Source organism: Electrona antarctica (genome assembly GCF_951216825.1).
Source record: "Electrona antarctica genome assembly, chromosome: 1".
NCBI lineage: Eukaryota > Metazoa > Chordata > Actinopteri > Myctophiformes > Myctophidae > Electrona > Electrona antarctica.
The window spans coordinates 26846616-26868224 of record NC_136806.1 but is presented as its reverse complement, the minus strand read 5'-3'; the positions used below and the strand labels follow the sequence as shown (position 1 = coordinate 26868224).

At 42.2% G+C, this 21609-nt stretch overlaps 2 protein-coding genes across 2 annotated transcripts; both read right to left on the bottom strand.

Annotated features, from left to right (window-relative positions):
- Positions 1-473: 473 nt before the first annotated feature.
- gabra4 (gamma-aminobutyric acid type A receptor subunit alpha4) lies at positions 474-14409 on the bottom strand. Its single transcript, XM_079501454.1, has 9 exons — positions 14213-14409; positions 13860-13978; positions 12907-12974; positions 12420-12640; positions 11416-11498; positions 9046-9189; positions 6408-6560; positions 3386-3642; positions 474-2264 (listed from the first exon to the last, which is right to left on the bottom strand). Exons 1-9 carry the CDS (start codon positions 14296-14298, stop codon positions 1704-1706), a joined length of 1692 nt encoding a protein of 563 aa, XP_079357580.1. The 5' UTR covers positions 14299-14409; the 3' UTR covers positions 474-1703.
- Positions 14410-19805: 5396 nt separating this feature from the next.
- Positions 19806-20304, bottom strand: LOC306919889 (large ribosomal subunit protein eL24-like; the record flags this gene model as incomplete). Its single annotated transcript, XM_079496437.1, has 1 exon — positions 19806-20304. One exon carries the CDS (start codon positions 20302-20304, stop codon positions 19828-19830), a length of 477 nt encoding a protein of 158 aa, XP_079352563.1. The 3' UTR covers positions 19806-19827.
- Between the last annotated feature and the right edge of the window lie 1305 nt (positions 20305-21609).

Sequence of the window (21609 nt, the reverse complement as noted above, 5' to 3'; positions counted from 1 at the left end):
GCTGTAGTAGAAACATAACTCCTGATAGACAAACAGAGCAGCTAGCAAGGGAACAACAATGACCTGTGTGGATGATACGGCTATTAGAGCAGGAAACAAGGCCTCTCCATCGTGACTCAAGAAAGACACCCACATGTATTGACAAGACAGCTCCCTGCGCAGATGGAGTATTGCCTAGTAGAAATGCTCAAATCATGGAGATGGAAATATAAGAAAGGCAATGGGACAATGGATGCTAGCGGGAGTAGCGGCGGGAGTGTAACGTTTCAGGTGAGTCAGGGAAGAAGAGGAGATAATAACTGACTTTGATGTTGTTGTCACTTCCCAACGCCAAACACTCCATGACAGGACTCCCTCAAATTGATGTTTGAGCTCTTCATTCATCACTATGCTCATTTAGCCCGTTAATCCTCAAACATTACTCAACACAACTCCAATGGCAATTACTGAGGGTAAATGGTTCCCAACTTCAGTAGTGATGCATTGAAACAAAACATAATACAATTAGATTTTAACATAAAGGGATATGGGAAGTCCCAAAGTAGATTTATGCTATTATCTGCATAATACAAACAGCCCAGTCATAATCTTGTATTGTTCATGCCGGCATAATTTCAATCACGACACACAGCCCTTGTCAGCGCCTGCTGCAATTCTGACAGTAAACTAATTTTAATTGTCTCTTTAAAGTATTTTATTCTATTGAACAATCTCGGTCTACATTTTGGTAACCCATCTTGGCAGGAAAGCTTAAGACCTAACATCAAAAAAATAAAATATTCTGTCATTACCAGTCTGTTAATACTAAATTGAGTCTCCAAATGTCTCAGTTTTAGTATTTCAATTCAGGATACATTGTTGCGATAATATATTGTGTATATGCAGGATGATTTGACAAGTTATGTACAGTACATGAGAGACTGTTCAAAGTTACCATGCACATGGTAGAACTGACACCACTTTATAGTAAAAGATTTGCACCATACAGTTGGCTTCTGAATGCTCAGTCCAACCATAAACTACAGTATTAACTATTTAATTATTGTGACTTAAATAGGTTTTAATGTCGAATATTCAACTATTATAACTTTGCCATTTCTAAATTCCTTCCAAACAGAATGCGTCTTTATATTTAGATTGTTAGATTGTAGAGTTGTTACATACCAGAGACTTTCAAATTCATAATTATTTCCATCCTGGGTTACTTACTGGAATAAAGCAGCTGGCTTCCATGTAAGTAGAACTATGATAGTCAATATAAACTTTTAACCTAAGAAAATGAGACGTAACAAAACAGACCAAACAAACTTTCAGGAGATCAGTGTGTACCCGCCAAACCTCTTGCCAGGTGCAAGGTACAAAAATAGGAAAATGATTTATTTCGGTGGTGGGCCAGAAGTGCTCATCAGGTAGTTGAAGCCTTGATGTTGTGGTTAAAGTCAGTAGTAGCATGACTATAAAGAGGAAAGGGACATATTCCATTGTATTCCATTGTGAATTGTCAGATTCCATTGTCAGATGTTTTTAGTTTTAGCTGATTTTGTTCCGATGCTTGCTGTCTGAGGACCTTAAGAAAGTGAAATAAATGTATTATTGTTGTGTTTTCCAGGATGTGGAAGAACTTGTGCACAGATAATAGTTTCCTGTTTGTCTTCCGTCAAGATCAAGAAAATTATCGTTCATCCGTGCTCCCGGACCGTGAATTAACCACCTTTCGCCACCATTGTGTCTTTTGATAAGTAAACTACCCAGTAGACCATATTAAATGCCCCAAATGACACTGGGAATAGGATTCTTGCATACTTGTCAATTTTACTGGTTCCTCCCATGCCGGCAGTGCTGGGCTGAGAACACGGCGACTGCTTCGGCTCTCTTTTCCCCCCTGGCGTCTGGATCTGGATGCGCTCCAGCCTGGGCCCTATGAGGTACTGGAGGGAAGTGGAGCTTGCGTGCTGTTTGGACGGCGTGTCCACTGTCACGTCTGGCGTGGAAGGTGGAGGTGGGGGTGTGTTAGTGTCCAACAGGTTGGAGGAGGAGCCGGCCACGCTGAGCACACTGAGTTGGCTTTCAGATTTCTCTGGGCTGGAGTGCGAGAGTGTAGACAGGCTGCCATTATTGGTCCCTGTGGCGGAGGACCGCAGCCGCCTCAGTCCCCCTCCTGTGCTGTAAGTGCCATACTGGGCTCTCGGGGTGGTGTCACGTAGTTCTGGCTGAGACATGTAATTCATCCTTTTCCTCAAGTTGCCATTTGTGTCTGGATTTATCTGTAATGGAAGAAAAAAGGACAGGAATGTAGTTACAGGAAACGTGTCAAAACTTTTCTTTATCACCGATTCTTCTTCACCTTGACTATCCACATAGCATGCATGGAGAAGGCCTGGGCCTATAATCACAACCAAATGTAGTGATATTTCAAGTACACCTAATTTGGATTAATTCTTATTAAAAGTCACACTTCAGGAAACTGTGTTATTGTAAAAACTAGGTAAGGTCATACAAAGCTCATCATATTGATCTGATTACAGACTTATTCTCAACACAGATGGCCCTTATCTGGAAGCATACCGTACTGTGTGCAATACAGATGTCACTTACCAAGGATTTCATACAAGCTTAAGATATAAAGTAGGTAGAACTGTATCAGGCGGTAATGCAGTATAGCATCAAAGGGGCTTAGCCTTTGAAAGCTGATGTTTTCAAGCAGGGCAAGTGAGATGCTGGTACAGTACCACCGCATTTGCACAGAAATAATCCCCCCTCAAAGCCCACTGAAAGGACTCAATGTTATTGTGTCCCATGTGCAACAGGGGAAATAGTGGGCCTGCTTTTTATGACACGCTGTGAGGGGGTAAGGCTTAGAATCTGGAAGCACCAGCACACTGACCCCTGTTGCCATGCTCTGCAGTAGCTCCAACAGGGCATTGCTCTTGAGGAAAAAAGTGTATTAATCCCCCGAGCACCAGAGTCATACTGAAACCTATAATGTACAGTACAGATGTGCGAGGGTTCCGTTGCCGTGGCAACCTGCTAATCCACTGAAATGCTGTTGTCACTAAACTGTATTCAGGCACGATTACTCCACACTGGGATTTGTACTTGAGGGCAACTTAAAGTAGTCAGGATAAAACTGACATATATGCATTGCATTGAGTTTAATTTACCACTGGTCAGCTGACAGAATGTATTTTATTAAGAAGCATTAATTTGGTTTTAAAAAGCAAATGATTATGGCTACATGCAGTACTATAGATACAATCGCACATGCACGGTTTAATGAGTTTAATGAGTTCTTGTTATGATCGTGTACTTTAGAACAGGGCTCTAGTCTAGACCAAAGTATTGTCTCTCATGATTAGATAACACTGGGTTCAATGAAAATCTTCACCTGCAGTGCTTCTCCTATGTCCTTGTCCTTGACAGGAGTGCATCGGGGGGCGTTTGGACACCTGGCAGGTTTCTTTTTGTCCCTCTCAGTCTGTGCATTGGTGAAGTAGTTAACAGCTGCAAATTCAATGAGGGCAGAGAAGACGAAGGCGAAGCACACGGCGATGAACCAGTCCATGGCGGTGGCATAGGACACCTTGGGGAGGGAGTGGCGGGCACTGATGCTAAGTGTGGTCATTGTCAGGACAGTAGTAATGCCTTCAGAGAAAAGAAAACACTGCAATTAGTATAGATTATCACCCAGACATTTGTTGTTGCCTATGGTTATCACACATACCCATAGGCTTTTTATTTAGCTCAAAGGCAACACAAAATTGCATTATATTATATCAGTAAAGCAACCATGTTTGACATATCGCACACAGTGACAGTTTCAGCACGCGGTGGCACTTGCACTGATTATTCCATTGCATGCTGTATCAGCTCTAGGGCTGATAACAGTTACCAGCCCTAGGGGCTGATACGGCTTATTACCCTCTCAGTATTTTTCCGTCATTCCTGTAATGTCCCGTATGGGGAAATAAAGGCTAGGTATGTGATAACATCATAAAAAGTGAAGAATCTATTATTATTATTGTCCATGGCTGTTATTAGCCTTTTGCTAAGTGGATAGATCTGGGAATCGGAAGATTGCTGGTTCGCACAAAATAAATGTATGTAAAGGTCTTTCACAATGCATAATGTAAAACCTGTGTTCAACCTGGTCTGAGCAGAAGTCACGTGGAGCAACAATAACAGAAGGTGATAAGCTTCCACCAACACAATGCATCTTTGGAATTATTATTAATAGAAATACCGGTAATATGATTTGCAGAAAATCTCCCTCATGTGCAATTCTAGAACAATCTGTGTGTCAGAGTCCTCGACCAACAGGAATTTATCCCCTGTGCCCTTATGTGACCGTCACATAATTACCTGTCAATCAAAAAGGTGCAGCATGATGTTGACAAGTGAGCTGCTATAGGGCTTGAGGCTTCCCATCTAGAATATTAACCATCCAACCTGGCAGCCCTATTTTAGGCATGTCATTTGCAGACAACAATTTTTCAAAAAAAATACATTTACAAAAAAAAACAGTTTAAAATAGAGCTTAAGTGGTTAACCTCAAATACAAGGCAGTTTCATTAGGTTAATTGTCCAAATCAGGCATGCAGTCCGTCCAATCGTCATATGAGATGATTGGTCTCTAAGCCAACTAATCTGGGAATCATTTTAATGACGCTATTAGAGATGGACATGCAAGCTTTCTCTCATCTGTGGTGCTAATGTGTCTGGTATGAAGCCCTCTGGCATTAAATAGAGTTTTATTCCAAAATGAGATATTCACCATTTGGAAAAAGTGACAGCCACAAGCTGCATGTTATGTACCATCGGCAGCTGAACTTTTTAACAAGTGATGATGGTACTTCTTAAAGGCTAATAGAACAGCTGTGTCTTTAGTGGAGAAAAGTATAACACTTCTAGACCAGTGGAGAAGAGTATAACACTCTAGACCGGGATGTTGAATTAATTTGATGAATATAAACCACAGTCTTCTTTCAGAATTGATATACCTATATAGCATCAATTTATCTCATCGCCTTCAATGTCTGGCAATGACAGATGTTTCACTTACCAGATTTAGAAAACAAATCTCACACTGCAATACTGAAAGAGCATCTTCAGAGTATCCTTTTCAATCCAAGCCAGCAGAGGGACCCCTCCAAATGGTCCCACCATAAGCCTATTTCTATTCCTGTTCATCTTCCTAACAAAGTGCCTCTTCCCTGCTCATTTCACACACACACACACACACACACACACACACACACACACACACACACACACACACACACACACACACACACACACACACACACACACACACAGCACTCTGCCACACTCCATCCGTCACAACCCCACACATTCACACGCAGAGAACAGCACAAATTCCAATGCCACACATGCTCGCCTGATATAGCAATGTTTACGCTGCCACGGCGTCCCTGTCAGATACTGTAGTGTAGTAGGCAGTTTAGCCTTGATAAGAAAATATATAGAGCCTGCATTTGGGAGAAGGAATCGCGTCTGAGTCACTGCTAAACACAATACATGTTACTCACTGTGGCAGAGCAGCAGTGATTCCTTAATGCTTGTACATGCCAAGTACCCTGAAGGCATTTGACTATTTAGTTTGGGTCCCAGGGTCCCTGGGACCCAAACTAGTGAAAATAGCAGAACTACAAGCTCACAACATGCCGCAATGCGATGTGTTGTGAGCTTGTAGATCCCATTAATCGTTTTATTATTCTTTTTTACGTTTATATGGAATTATTTTAATAAAAGATCTTTAAAAGAAAATCGAATCAAACATTAAAGGGGTATTCACTCACTAACGACCCATAAAAATCGCGACCCACCCACATGGGTCCTAGGGAGACCTAAAATGTATCTTTTGGGTCGCAAGCTAAAAGGTTTGGGAACCACTGCTGTATTGCTACTATATATAGTGGGACTACTTAAAATGTAAACAAGAATGTAACTGTGTCAAATATACTGTAGATTGAAAAGTGACTAACATTACAAATGTCTGTCATCAGCAACATAAGTGTTATAAATCTTCCCAATAAGACAAGAACAATGATTTCAAGGAAATCATTGGAATTATAATTTCCACACATCTAATTTTGCACATTTTGTACATTCCCCTAATCAATAAACCATATGTGGGTTTTTTTGTCAATTGTTCCTTGTAAAATGCATTGTACTACAACACTGTAAGCTGTTCCTCTAGTCTACGTCCTTAACTAACCATTTTTAAAACATTGAGCTGAATTTCATGTAATGCTGATTTAATAGGAACAAAACCAGCATCCTTCCACGCAATCAGCCAACCACCACATTGGTTCCGGAGGGTTTAGACACAGCAACGCTGATAGCTCTGTCAACCTGAAGCCATGAAAGGATTTGTGGGTTATACGTACCGAAAACGGTTCGCGCTGGGACCGATTCTTTATTTATCCAGAAGGACACTTGTGAGAGGATTACTGTCATTATGCAGGGGATATAAGTCTGTATCATGAAGTAGCCCATTTTACGTTTCAAGTGGAAGTACACTGTCATCACCACATATTCACCTGGGGGAGAAACAAAAATAGAATTAGTCAAATGAACAAAGACACACAATAAAATCCTGTGTAAAAAGGGAACCAAATGGACCCATGGTTTATTCGGTAAAATGAACACTAAATATTTGACTGTGTATTGTGTTGAAAGGCATATACGTATAGCCAGAAGTAAAGTGTTCAAAAATGTACTAAAAAACAAAAATACATTGTTCAAAAACACCTTTTTGTTATTAAGTTTTATCGGTCCAGTAGTGCCCGAGATTAGCTGCTGCACACACAGACAGACGGACGAACAGACAGAGAGACGGACAGACAGACAGTCGTGTCTCAGATTAATTGTGAAACTCGGAGCCCGCCTTTGACGTGGATCTACGTCATTTGAATTAATCTGACCCACCGCCAATGTCAATCTTTCTTCCTATGTGCGACTCTGGATTCTGTGTGATCAAATCTGTCTTCTCCTGTTGTGTCTTTCTATTTTTGCTGAATTTATTTCCCTTTTGTCCTTTGTTTTTCCTGTTAGTTTTATGCCCCCCCCCCCCCCCACCCCCTTGGGATAGGCACAATAAACCATTGGCTTCAGCCTAAACCCTTTTGTTCTCTACAAAGAAAATGTAAAGAATATGACGAAATGAATACATGTAATGTTTATTCTATTACCAAAATAAAACTGAACTGAACTGAACTGAACTGAAATCTACGTCTTTTATATCGATTGTGATCGATCAGGTCGTGATACTATTTACATTAGCATTGGGTTGCTAGCTGATGTTCACTGGAGCACAAGATGGCACACTGGAGCGTCCCATCTTGAATTTCTCGTGCACCCGCGCAAACTCTATCTGTTTCTTTCAATCGCCTTTATCTCCAATTCCCTCGATCACGAGACCGGAAGTGGATGCGACAACACACACACAGTAGTAGTAACATTTGTAACATCCGGTCACGGGTTTTGGCACTTTGGTTGAAAGGGGGAAAATCCTGGCAATACGAGGTGAATTAATTAATTAATACTGGCGGGTAAAGTTAACTACAGTTTCCATTGGCACGCCTCCCATAACAATTGTGATTTGCAGTGTTAGAATTGACACCCTTTGCACCCACTGGCCAAGTGGTCCAGGCGCATGCCACATATAGGCTTTGGTCTGACATTGTGTCGCGTGTTCGAGTCCCGTTCATGATGACCTTTGCTGCCATGTCTCTGCCCTTCTCTCTCTCCCTCTTTCCTGTCCATCTTCACTTGATACTATCAATAAAGGCAGAAAAGCCAAAAACAAATCTTAAAACAAAAAAAACAAAAAAAGAATTGACACCCTTATTGGCTCCAGTCATTATGTCCGCAATGATTGAATTCATGGGGCTGGTACAGTCTGCCAATCAGAACACAGTATTACTCTGACTAGTGTTTGTACAGCCTGTTCTCAGAGAAAACGTTGGCATGTACGTTACATTTCTGAAAATCACAAAATATGTAATAGTGATGTGTCTTTCTTGTCTTTCACATTTTTTTTGTTCCAAGTCAAAACACAAGTACAATTTTGAAGTACATCATACAGTTGGGTGCGACCGATATTGTCCCTTATCATTTGACCCATTTAGGCCTGACCTCAACATTTAAAAAAATCCTTCTAAATCCTCCAGTTTTCTGAAATAAATATTTTCACGATTTTTCAAAAATAGCAGACCTACAAGCTCGTAGCGCGCCACTCGGTGGCGCGCTACGAGCTTGTAGATCTGCTATTTTTCAATAGCTAAATTATAACAATGTTTAAAACACCAAAAGGGGTTCCCACACAAAATGGGTTAACTGTCCTTTTGCGCAGATCACGCAAACCTCAGCAAAAAGAAAAGGACAATATCGATGGCCTCCAACTGTAAGCGATTTGAATGCAGCTGAAATGGCAGCAGCAGGGGTGAGCCCCGGGAGGCACAACCGAGCCAGTGCCACTGCCCACACCATGTGGTGCGACTGCTCTGAAATGGCGTGATTCAGACAAATATCGGTGGTTTGCAGAAACTGGCGATTGGGTTACAGTAATATTGGCTTGTATGAGAGCTTATACTACAGCCATTTCTGACAAAGCTATATGAAAGCTTGATTGTTGTATGTATCCTGAAATGGACTTGCACACATTTTTTATTTTTTCAATAGTGGTTAGGAGCATCTATGCGAACACAATTGGCCCGTGTTCGGGGAAGGAAGCCGCAGGTGCCGGGTGGGGAGGTGATTTTTGTCACTGCATGTACTCCTATGGGCTGGGGTGGAGCCTGTGAGCAGGGACTGTTAGGCAGGAGGAGTAGGACGAAGCTGGCTCTACGTCCTCCCGTTGGGGGCTCCTCACTGGCAGATGAGCCAGTATAGGATACAGTGACAGACAGTCAGGAATGTGTGTGGGGAGGAATTAATTGGCACAACGAATTAATTGGGCAGAAAAAGAGTTAAGTTTTAAATGGATAAATGAACACAGAGGATTTTACTGTGTAGTCATCCTACCTGTGATGGATTTAATCGTTTCGCTGGAGACTGTCTGGCCAATGAGATCATACTGAACGAGGCTGGAGGATTCTGGGGGGACTTCCACTGAATGCTGCGGTCCTTTGGTCCAAGTATAGATCATCTCTGTTTTCGGATATGCATCTGTAGGCAGATAGGAAAGCCATATGGGAGTTGCATAATCACTGGGGTGATTTTCGTTATAAACAGCAAAAGTTCAAATACAATGCTGTTTATATACTGCATGTAATCGGTTCTTTTATCATGGCAGCAGAGCTTTTTACACAGCCTATTTTAGAGTGTTATGGGGCACACACATAAAAAATAGGTTTTGAATACTTAAAAGCACCCTTCGAAGAAAGAAAATAAATATCTCAGATAGTATAAATAAATATCTATACTATCTAAGTATTTTGTACAAACTGGAACCAATGCTGTGTAAGTGGAATCAAAAATAAAACTTTGTCAGCTGCCTAAACCCCAGTCAAGTGATATCTTCTATAATGAAAAGTCTCGTTATTTCAGCCTAAAAGGTAACACAGTTGTTTTGAGAAGAGAGAGGAAGCTAAGATGCCCATTGTTTCTGCTTGCCACTCCCAATAGGACTCCACATCGGCAAGACACCAACTGCGCAAGGGAAATGAAATGACTATGGTGTGCTGTGGAGTGGAACGCAAAGCCTGCGTGCACACAGATGGAGGAACAGAAAGAGAACGCAAGATAGAGAGAACATGATTAGAGAGAGGTAGAGAATGAGAAAAGAAGAGAGAGAGAGAGAGAGAGAGAGAGAGAGAGAGAGAGAGAGAGAGACACACAGGAATAGTGCATGAGAAAACGGAAAGACAAAGCAGACACAAAATAGGCTCACACACATACTGTACAGCACGCACACATTCACGTAACACACTTATACTCACCCACCCACCCACACAAACACATACACACAATAGGTCTTAGCTATCCCGAGGCAAAGGAAGGGACGCTGACCTTTCCTTTGCTCCAGGATAGCTCAGATCCATGGCTGCATCCCCTGACTGGAGGCCAGGAGCAAAGTGGGATGAGAGAAGCAGGAGGAGGGGATGGGAGGGGGGATGGGCTCCACACCATTAGCAGAATGATGATAACTGAGAAATCACAATTTGTCCTCTGCAATGTCACAATGGTGGAACATTATGGAGAACCGAGGGAGTGCGATGCCCCCCCCCCCATCCCCACTTTGTGGATACAATCTATAAATCGTTGCTCTTTCCAGATAAGATGGAGCAGTTTCATTTGAGGATCTCCTTTATTTAAGATTTTTGCTGAACAGCTGTCTCACTGCTGCTAAATTAGGGTTACAGCATATTTGTTTAAGTTTTCGGTGCAGAAATTCATAATTCTGTGTTAAATCTTTTCCATTTTGTATCATGCTCATTGCTGTTTAGTGCAGGTTTAATTTCAGTACCAAAAAGTAAACATGCCCGTGTAATGTAGCTTTTGGGAAACCAAGCTAGAATTGTCCTGGGTTCGATTCCCGATGGGGCCACTGTGGGTGCTGGGGGCGTGTTCTCTCCTGTGCATCATCAGTGCCCATACCCTAGGACCTAGGTGGTGGGGTTGGAAAAAGGGCCTTTCTGTGTGGAGTTTGCCCAGTGTCCCCTACCCTCACAAAAAACATGCAGTAATCCTGGTCTCTATACAGGGTATTCCTGGCCACGCCCCCTACTACCTTTTTAGGAGCTTCCGTGTCTAGTGTTCCGGTAGCTGTCATAATAGTGATTGATAGACGCTTGATCCTACGTGTTTGTTTTACTTCGTAAAACCAGCCTGATGGAGGGGAAAGGAACTAGTTGGAACTCGGTTTCACCCCTGTCAGGTGAAAGGAAGCGGCTTGGACTCTTCCGCATTGAAGGAAGCGTGGTTGGCAGAGGGAGTGTAGCGCCCAGGATTTCATTAGACAATTGACACTGGGTGAAAAAAAAGGGTTACAAAAATTGTGGGATAAAGAAATTAAAGAAAAAATATAGAGAGAGATTACAGTAGAACTATAATTGTATTAGTTTTATCCCTTTTTATTAGAACCTAAGAGAGTTAGTCAATTAGAGTTTCTTTAATAAGTAATACATGAAAAAATAAAAACAGTGTTACCTAGATGTAGTGGCCATTTTATACAAAGTTATTGAAATGGAATGTATCTGTTTATAACTCTCACAGATTTTTGAGTAAATGTATTCCCACTTTGAGATTAGCGCGCGCGCACGCACGCACGCACGCACGCACGCACGCACGCACGCACGCACGCACGCACGCACGCACGCACGCACGCACGCACGCACGCACGCACGCACGCACGCACGCACACACACACACACACACACACACAGGACTTACAGCTTCCAAACTTGAGGGGGCATGCATGGCCATCCATGGGGAAGTCCATCAGCTTCATCGGGCATTCAGCACATATAGTCAACCTGTCACAGCACAGTAAAATGTGTTACAAAAAGCATCAATAGGTGACACACCTGCACACAAATTCTCTCTCGTCACACACACACACACACACACACACACACACACACACACACACACACACACACACACACACACACACACACACACACACACACACACACACACACACACACACACACACACACACACACACACACTTGCTCAATTACAACAGCCTATATACATCACAGACAAGTGAGACCTGAGATTATTACATGTTGCAGGGACAGTCCTCCATACATTCTACTGTCACAGGTGATAAATAAAGAACATGTATAAAACACGTAAGACTTCGACTTCATCCTTGCCACCTTTCTGTCACAGCCAATGAATAAAGACCATAATGTGCTTATTGCGGCTGTATGCCTGTCTGTTCTTTTGTTCATCACATCATGAACACATATACAGTATCTCAGCTCAGTACAGGCATGGTGGAACCAAAATGGATGCCAGGTTGTTGTAACTGACAGAGGTCCTTATAATACAAAGGCCTTATATCTAAATGCACTTAAATCATATATGTAATTCTGTTGGTTTGGTCCCTTTTATTATAACTTGAGAGAGGTATAGCATGACTATGTTTTGACTGAGTTGCTTAAATCCTGGGGTCTTTCTTTGCGGACAATAACCGTTTTGGAAGCTCACAACACGCGACTCGTTGTGAGGTTGTAGCTCTGCTAATGGTCAACCCAGAATAGGGATGCTATGGGTTCATGTGGTCAAGTTGTCTTGTCTGGGACCGTGTTTGAAAATGGACTATTATCTGTGCCTCGCATGTAGATATTGTACTTGGTCCATGAAGTGACACTTCTGAATAGAAAGAATGAATCAAAAATAGTACTACCCAGACAGCCAGACTACATACAAGTACACAGTTGTACCTCATGGTGTAGAGGATGGTTCCGTTCTTCATGATACGGAACAGCTTATTGGGGGCGGTCATGTTGTGGGCTACAGACCGCTTGCCATTCCTGAAGAAGGTGTCTGGGGTCCACACCTTGGCCACCATCAGGTTGTTGAGCCTCAGAATCTCTATGGGTCCCTCATACCTCAACCTCCGGTCCACCCATGTCTGTCTGAAGAATACATCCATTGTGTACTCCTATAAGATTGTGAAACAGACCAAAGAAATGATAACTATAAAACCACAAATACAGTGTTTTAGGGTAGATTTTAAAAAGAGCACATCATTAAGTATAAATATTCATCAGATGAAATTGAATGATTAAAGAAAATAATTCTAGCAAGTAAAAGAAAGAATTCAACAAATAGTACTGTTCCAGGGGTAAATGTACTATGTAGTCCTAACAACATCTGGATTACAGTTTGTACATCATTATTCATTATCATTGCTAATGTGTCACCTACCATTTCAACATCAGAGACAGGTCCAAAACTTGTCACATAAATGTCTGTTTTGACCTCAGTTACGGAACCTATTCAGACAGTAAGACGTTACACAGGCAAACTGCATAAATAAAAACGTTTCATAGGATATATGCATTTAGTCTCTCATTCTGAGGTTGACATTATTCATCATTGATCTCACCTGTAAATGAGCAACCTTTGATTACACCCAATTGCAAGAAGGCCAGACTTATTCAATATTCACACTGCACAGAGTTTGAACTAAAGACTAGGCTTAACCTTCAGGATGGAATCAAATAGCTGCTGTAAACCTATACACAGTACATGACTTTATCTAATACAGCCTGCTTATGCTATGGTGCATTAACATAATGAAATGAGGGGACAAAATGCTTAAGAGGATTAAAACATAATCCTGTTTGAACACTTTAAAAGGTGTGGGGAGTAGTAAAGTTTGTTAAAAGACAATTGTTTTTTAAGTGCTGAGTGTAATTATGCCTATGTCTTTGTCTTTATGTCTTTGTGTCGGTAATGGCTCTACACTGCACTGTAAACCTATTTGGGTTTTACTTTTTAGAATAATGGTTGGCTCAACTTGGCTGGAAATTACTGACACTGTGGTTTCAGACAGACATTAAAGTGAGATCTGTACTCCTACCACTTAAACTGCACATTAAGCGTTTGCAAGACATGAAGACATCAAGTATTCGCTTAAACGTGTATAAGATTAGAGGTCACTTTCCAGGAGATAAGCTTCCATGGATAGTTTTAAAAACCATATAGCATCATTATCTGTGGAAATCTTTTCCTATGCAGCAACATGTTTCTGGTATAAGACGTGCACTGAGCTGTCATGAATGCGAGGTCTTTATATATAAAACACTTTCAATTCTCAGTCTCGCAAGAGACACAAGGCTTAAGCGTGGAAAACTGCAGGTGGCTACATTACATACCCCCAAATCCAGGTCGCAGTCTGCTGTCATAGCCATCCAAAAGTCGGTCTAAAATACGTGTGAAATTCTCCGGATATATCCTCTCATCCTTTCTTGTCTGTGCGGAGATTTTCTTTACACTAAAATAACAACACAACATCTTAATGTGTTTACAGTGTCTTTAGCCTCAACAGCAAAGTAATATAGGCGACTGGTAGTAATTACCATATTAGTGCCATGGTTAACCAAGTATTTTAGCCAACCAACACAATTGGTCTATGCCACTTAAATAGACTTCAGCACCATGGACAGAGACACTCAACACTGGAGAATCTGAGGGCAGAAATCAGCCCCCCATTATCATTGGAACTCACCAAGTAGTCAAGCAAAAAAAGTAGAAGATAGTCAAAATGTAACTGGGGCACATCGCTGTCACCATCTCCTTCTTGGCAGAAACCATCTTTGCATGCCATACTTCATTCCTCTTCACATTTCACTACGCCAGTCCCGGTCCCGTGGAAGGAGAAATGCCGCGACAGAGAGAGCAGAACAGCGCAAAAGAGAAGTTCAGCATTTTCCACAGTGAGACAGAAAAAGGCATTAAACTGAACAAACCCGCCCGACACGTTGGTCCAGCCCGATTATCAGTTGTTGTTGGCATACACTCGTCAAAGAAATAAACATCCTGCGCGCGTGTGTGTACGCGCGCGCGCGTGTTTGTATATGCATGTGAGTGTCTTTGACTCTGTCTCTCTTTATCTGCCTCTCTTAGTTCCCTCTCCCCCCCTCTCTCTCTCTCGCTCTATCTCTCTCTCTCCGGGCTCTCTCTCTCTCACACACGCATGCGCGCGCGCACACACACACACACACACACACACACACACACACACACAGTGTCCCTGTGTTCTTCTCCTCTCGGCTCTCGCTGACTCTCACACTCGCGCAGTCTCGCACCTGCCAGTGTCAGGGCAAAGAATGGACGTGCGTTGCTCCGAAACGACTTTAAGAACCGCGCGCGGTACTTTAAGACAGACCCACCAGCTGCTCAACCGGCACAATCCATCATAAGTTGAAAAGGAGGGCGCAACAACTAACTTGGCACAGGCCCGCATGCGTGGCCTAGGATGAAGCCTAGTATTTATTTACCTCGCAGCTCAACATTTTGGTTTTGTTCGCAACCAATTCGGCTTTGAAACGATATAAGCATAACAGACAGCGTACAGCAGTTAACGTTCAAGGCCTTATTCAACTTGTTCCAAAAATGTCATAGAATCAAATGATTGGAGCGCAATGCAACGTGCCAACATTGACGACGTCCTTTAAGGACGCCAATTGGCATGTTGAGTAACAGCTGTTAACTGCTCATGGGAACATGTTGAATTTAGCCTACATAGTGAACCAGATTCAGAAATGCATTGGTGAATGCCTGTATTATGATTCAAATGGGTCAGCCTTGTCGCAATACGCAGTCATACACGCGCACACGTACACACACAAAAAACGTACACATACGCACGCAGGTAGCTACTGTAAAAGGAACTGGGACAAGCCACATGCTGTTTCACAGATTTCTCTGCACCTGGGACAGGCACAGGACCTTCAGCATGTGTACTGTACGCGTGTACCTTCCTCCTGTGTATGTGTGTGTGTGTGTGTGTGTGTGTGTGTGTGTGTGTGTGTGTGTGTGTGTGTGTGTGTGTGTGTGTGTGTGGTGTGGTGTGTGTGTGTGTGTGTGAGAGAGAGAGAGAGAGAGAGAGAGAGAGAGAGAGAGTGAGTGAGAAAGAGAGAGATAGAGAGAGGGGGGAGAGGAAGAGAAGAGAGAGAGAACTCTTGTGTGGCTCTGAAGGTGAAGGTGCGGGTAAATCTCACAGGATAAACAAGATGTCTGGGTTCCACCACACTGGCTTTCCTGATTGGTTTTTAAGTGCATCATCCAGCCACACTCTTTGCAGAAATGTCTAAAGACAATTAAGGTGAAGACTGGTTTGATTGAAGGGAAGCATTTGTGTAGACACAGCACATACAAGCTGACATCATGTAGTGCTCTCAATCCCCTGTACAACCACCCACCTCCCCAGTCCACCTATAAGCACCGGAGCAAGGCTTGGTTGTGGGGGATGATGAGTTATGTGCGCTTTGTTGGGACAGGCTTTGGTCCAAATTACATTTTTCAATGTCATTTGATTACAAATTGCTCTTTTAAACGAAGCAAGTTTAAAAAGAGCAAGCACGTTAGGCATACTGTACTATTACGGTTGAAGATTTTTTTCATTCAATAGCAGTGTCTTGAAATGTCAGGATGTAGCAATAGTTTTAGGATATAGCATGTAACCTATGTTAACCTTTCAGTGTGGTTGCCCTATGCTTAAATCAGATGATGTATGCACATTGTGTTTACATTCATGGCCTACAGGAAGTACAGTATAGTGTCAAGTGAGGTTCACAAGAATGTTCCACAATAGAGGGAGGCAGAAATCTACCATTCATTGCTCTAGTTTTTGAATTAAGTGTTCTTATTTGAGTTATTGTGCGCAATAGTGGGTAAATTATGACTGTGTGTGTGTGTGTGTGTGTGTGTGTGTGTGTGTGTGTGTGTGTGTGTGTGTGTGTGTGTGTGTGTGTGTGTGTGTATGTATGTGCGTGCGCGCACGTGTGACTGTGTGCCTGTGTGCGTGCAAGTGTGCAAGTGTGTGTACTGTATGTCCCATTACTCCTCTAAGCAACTTCTTGCTCTGTAAGTTATATATACCTGCAGTGGAAAATAAGTTATAACAAACTAAGATGTAACCTAGTTAGTTTTTTTTCTTTACCAGCATGCATATGAATGCTTCCGTGTTTAGAGGGGTTAAGTATTGTGTGGCACAAGTTTATTTTGGTGTGTTGGTGACGAGGATGGTGTTGAAGGGCTGTTACATTACATTCCTGTCACAGTAAAAAAAAGAAGAAGTGATAATTCAAGTTTCTTTTCACACAGTTAAATAAACACTCCGGATGTTACTGTGCTTGTGACTTTAATCTTGGGAACGGGCTCTGGGCATCCTCCTGACTGAGTTTCCAGAAGGTGGCATACCCATTTCCTGTTCCAATTAATTTCCAATAGCTTTGTTTGATTAGCTCGGCAGCAGAGTTGAACTGGTCACATCCGCTGCAGAGCCAATGAAATGAAGCTGCTTGTAGCATAGCATAGCATCTGTTGAGATGTAGCTGCAGCTGGGTCATCCCTATGTTCCTCGCTTACCAAAGAGGTCAGGGTTGTCATATCATAATAAAGTGTGACTGTGGATTAGGCTTCAGAGGTTGGCAGACAAATTATGCCATGGATGTGTGGATACCGGAATCACTAGTATAGACCATTACTCAAATGATAGGCACTCGGATGAAGCCTGTAATGAAATGTTTTCGAGATAAGTTCCCAGTCCCAGACTCTTCTCCCTTCTGGCTCCCAAACTATGGAATTAAACTCCCCATTGCAATTAGAACTGCAGACTCACTCCCAATCTTCCACCGCAGTCTGAAGAGTGAAGACTCACCTCTTCAGACTTGGCACTTGACCTAGCCTCGACGAGTCGACAACCTTGCAGGCTTAATTATGCAGAGGCTAAAAATTTAATTTAGATAGCATGTTATGTAGACAGCTGCCAGGTCATTATTGACCTGGCATCCTATATAGTCTTTATTTCAGTTTCAACGTATAGATTATTGATTTTCTTTGGATAGTCTACTGTTAGACTGATAATACGTTCTTGGTTTACTTATGATCCTAGATGACTATTTCTATGCATTTGATGTATTACCTTGTGTTAATTGTCCTTGCTTACTGTAAATCACTCTGGATTAAGAGCGTCTGCTAAATGCCTAAATTGTAAACTGTAATTGCATTCATATTGCAGGTGATTCATATACCATGGGATGTAGCCACAAGTTTCATAGGGGGAAGTTACGGTGGGAAAGTGGTGAATTATGGACATCACTTCCTGTTGTCAGTCATTCAATCTGTGACAGTCAATAATAATGTGGGAATACAATTTAACAGAAATCAAAAAGGGTCAGTCTACTCCTACTACAAGATCTCCCTTCCACACAGCAGCTGATTGATTCAAATTGATGATCAGTATTATCAAGTGCTGAAGTCACTTCTGCATGTAGAGATTCAGGTGTCACAGCAACATGAAACACAGGACAGGAGTTAAAGGCTATACTGCTAAGAGTAAGTGTCAAGAGTCGTTGATCACAGCTGTGTGGAGGGACGGGAGATCTAGTAATACTAATGTGACCCTTTCTGATTTGACTGACACAGATCTCTCAAATGAATTGAATGACTGACAACAGGAAGTGATGCCCATAATTCATGCAAGGCCTCATAGGACACTGGAAACTGTACAGGTTTCCATTCCAATTAACTACAGATTTAGCTAATTAGCAGCACACTTTCAACCAGAGAGGGGGAGATGTAATGAGTGGAACAGCTGTTGTATTGTTGGTTGCAAACCTGTGCAGACTCTCTCATGGCACATGATTGGACACCACTGGTTTGGAAGGTAATTAGCAGTGGGGACACGTGATATTGCTGAAGGAGAGTAGAACAACCTTTTCTGTACTGAAAAGAACATCCTGCACTGAAAGGTTTGTTTTGTCAGGAATTATCTTTTTTTTCTGTCACTTTACTCCAATATGTCCAAACATTCATATTAAATTGTTGTTTGACTTTTGTTTGACCAAAGTGAATTATGTCCCTTTATTGCTTCTGAAGTTTCTGTATTTTTTCAATGGCCAATGAATGAATGGTAGGCAAAGGTCTTGTGGTCTCACCAATATAGGCTCTATGCACACTTGCACAGCATCCATATTGGAAAGAAATTGGGCCTCTTACTAAGGAAGGCTAAGTTCCTTCCTTGTATCATAGTGGTTATATTTCATATTACTCACTTAATGTCACATCTCCCTCATAATACTCATAATATTCGTGACCTTTTACTTTCAAGGACCACCATACCTCTGAGAGTGTACAAATGAAACCAAATGGACCCATTGAAAACCCCTCAAGGAACCATGAGGGACCTTGGACCCCAATTTGAGACCTACACAATATCAGCACCCTGACTGTTTGACAAGAAGAATGGAACATTGCATTGGAATCAATCAATCTTTTTTTTTTTCTTACTTTCTTGTGTCAATTTTTTTTGTTTTGTTAGTTTGTTCTGTATTTTTTATTTGTTTTGTAAGCATTGAATAAAACAAATTTGCAGAAATGCTGGATTGTGCAACTATTTTGCTTGTCCTGCAATTAATGGGCAACTGTTGCTTCCATCACTGCACCTTATATTGGAATACATTACCATTCCACTTATATACTTACAAACACAAGTGTTTACACATAAATTAAAGACAAAATAAGCCGTCCCTTTTAATATGAATTCATTAAACGACTTGAGTCAGCAATAACTCCTCAACATTTTAAACCTTGGTTCACAAAACATGGATACCTCCTGCTGTGTGCCCTTGGTTTGCTAGCATTGAGTAAAGCTGTGCTGTTTCTAGGTCATGTTACAAGAGCAAGAAGAAGCATAATGGCCAGGTAGGGAGATGACTGGGGGTGCGATTGATGAGGCTCATTGTGGCAGTGTCGACACATGAAGCTAATGAGTCAGAACTGCGAGTCAAGCTGTCGAGTGATCACACATAACTCCCCTCCCTAAAAGGGGGGAAAAAACAAAGGCAGAGTGGTAGAGAGGAAGCAGAGAGAGAGAGAGAGAGAGAGAGAGAGAAAGCAGACTGACTGAAAATGAGCCAGCTGCTTCACTTGAGTTCAGAATGTCATTATACCGATGTTATACTGTACTAGATATAAAATCAAGACCAAAGGAGTCTAAAAAGCCCCGCTAACTACCCTCAATTGGACTAAAGTGTTTAATTGTTAAAAATGAATGAATATTTTTTTTTTGTTTTTTGTTTTTTTTTGTTTTTTTTTCACAACCAAAATAAAGAGCTTCTAGCGTTTTCCTCCAACACGAGGTGCATTCACCTTCATAGGCTTTGCAATCTTGGGTTTTGGGGCAGTCTTGGCTGGGGCCTTAGCACTGGTTGCAGAGGGATTCTTTGTTGCCTGCTTTGCCTTCTTGGCCTCCTTGGCAGCCTTGATGGCCTGCTCACGCTGGGCCTTACGGACCTCAGGCTTCTGGTTCTTCTTGGCCATGATTTCAGCCAGAGAGGCCCCAGTGATGGCTCTCGTGAACTTCACTGTGCGGCGCGTACGCCTCTTTGACACCTCTTCAGACAGGCCCTTCTTGTGCTTGCGTCTGTACAAGACAGTCCAGCTGATCTGTCTTGGGTTCCTCTTGGCCAGGAAAGCAGCCTCACACTTGGCATTCAAGAATTGGAACACCTTTCCATCTATCCTGGCGTATCGGCTGCCATGGCCAGGGTATATTTTAAACCCGCTGAAACTGCACAACTCAAACTTGATCATGGTGGCTATGAGAGAGCACAAAATCGTGAAGTGAAAATATTATTGTTAGCTCCTGTATTAAATATTGGCTTGAGGGAGGACATTTGACATCATGCTCATGTCACCACAACACCACGTCAGCCATAACCATATAAAGAGTTCCCAATGCAGCTATGCCCAAATATGGAGTGTTTGTCTAACTCGTCATGGCGCAAACAGCTCTATATATGGGCATAAATGGACAAGGACTGACATACAGTATAGAGAAATCTCCATATATGAGGATATCACACCATTCCCAATTTCCCATATATGGGCACATACTAATGACATCAGGGATCATATGGGCCTAAAATGAGCATAGACTTGGATCGGTGGTACGAGGGTTCCGTAGCAGCCCAAACCTCTAGTAGTAGTATATTCTCTGAAGAATTCACATATTGTAAACACCAACAGCAAAGTGAAACTAGAAAAGTTGCTATTTTGAAAAATTGCAAAGTGTGGTTTACACCGCTTACAATTACAATTTCAAGTCACCCCTGTGATCATGTGTAAGTAATCATTTGCAACAAATACATTTTTACAATAGTCTAGTTGCCACACTAATTAAATAAATGTGGTGTCCCAATTTATGAATGCACTCGGCATGTAGATTTAGAGAAGTGGAAGTGAAAATTTGGGCCTAATGGTGACACTGAATGAAAGGCTATGTAATCAGTAGGGGTTCTCTGAACTACCATGAGAGAATCATCGCTGCGAGCAGAGTGGGTAAGCAAAACAACTTTATTTTCTATTTCATTATTTAGTCATTTTCCCTGAAGGCCCACACAAATAAAATACAAGCTGTTGTTTGTTTCTCAGGGGAAGGATGATCAGCGAGAAGGAGAAGGTTGCAGACCTGAGTAATGGCAGATATACGGCCCAGGCAGTTTTACGACCCTGCTGATGTATGAGCAAGCGGACCGGTAGCCTATATATCCTATATTTATATTGGCTTAAGGGAGGACCGGCCTGAGTTCCATATAGGGAGGGGGCAGCAACATGAGAAGGCCCTGTCACCCCAGGTTTGTTTCTTTGTCTTGGGGGTGTCCAGAAGCTTGGCATCACTTGACCTGAGGGAGTGGGAGGTGGTGTTGAGTTGGAGGAGGTATCGAGGAGCCTGGTTGTTGGGGGGCCTTGTACTGTATAGGTGGTGATCAGTATCTTGGAATCTATTCTTTGACTGGAAGCCAGTGAAGGTCACGGTAGGACTGGTGTGATGTGTTCCCTGGATTGGGTTCTGGTGAGCAGGCGGGTGGCATAGGATGATTTCCCTTCCTGATAACA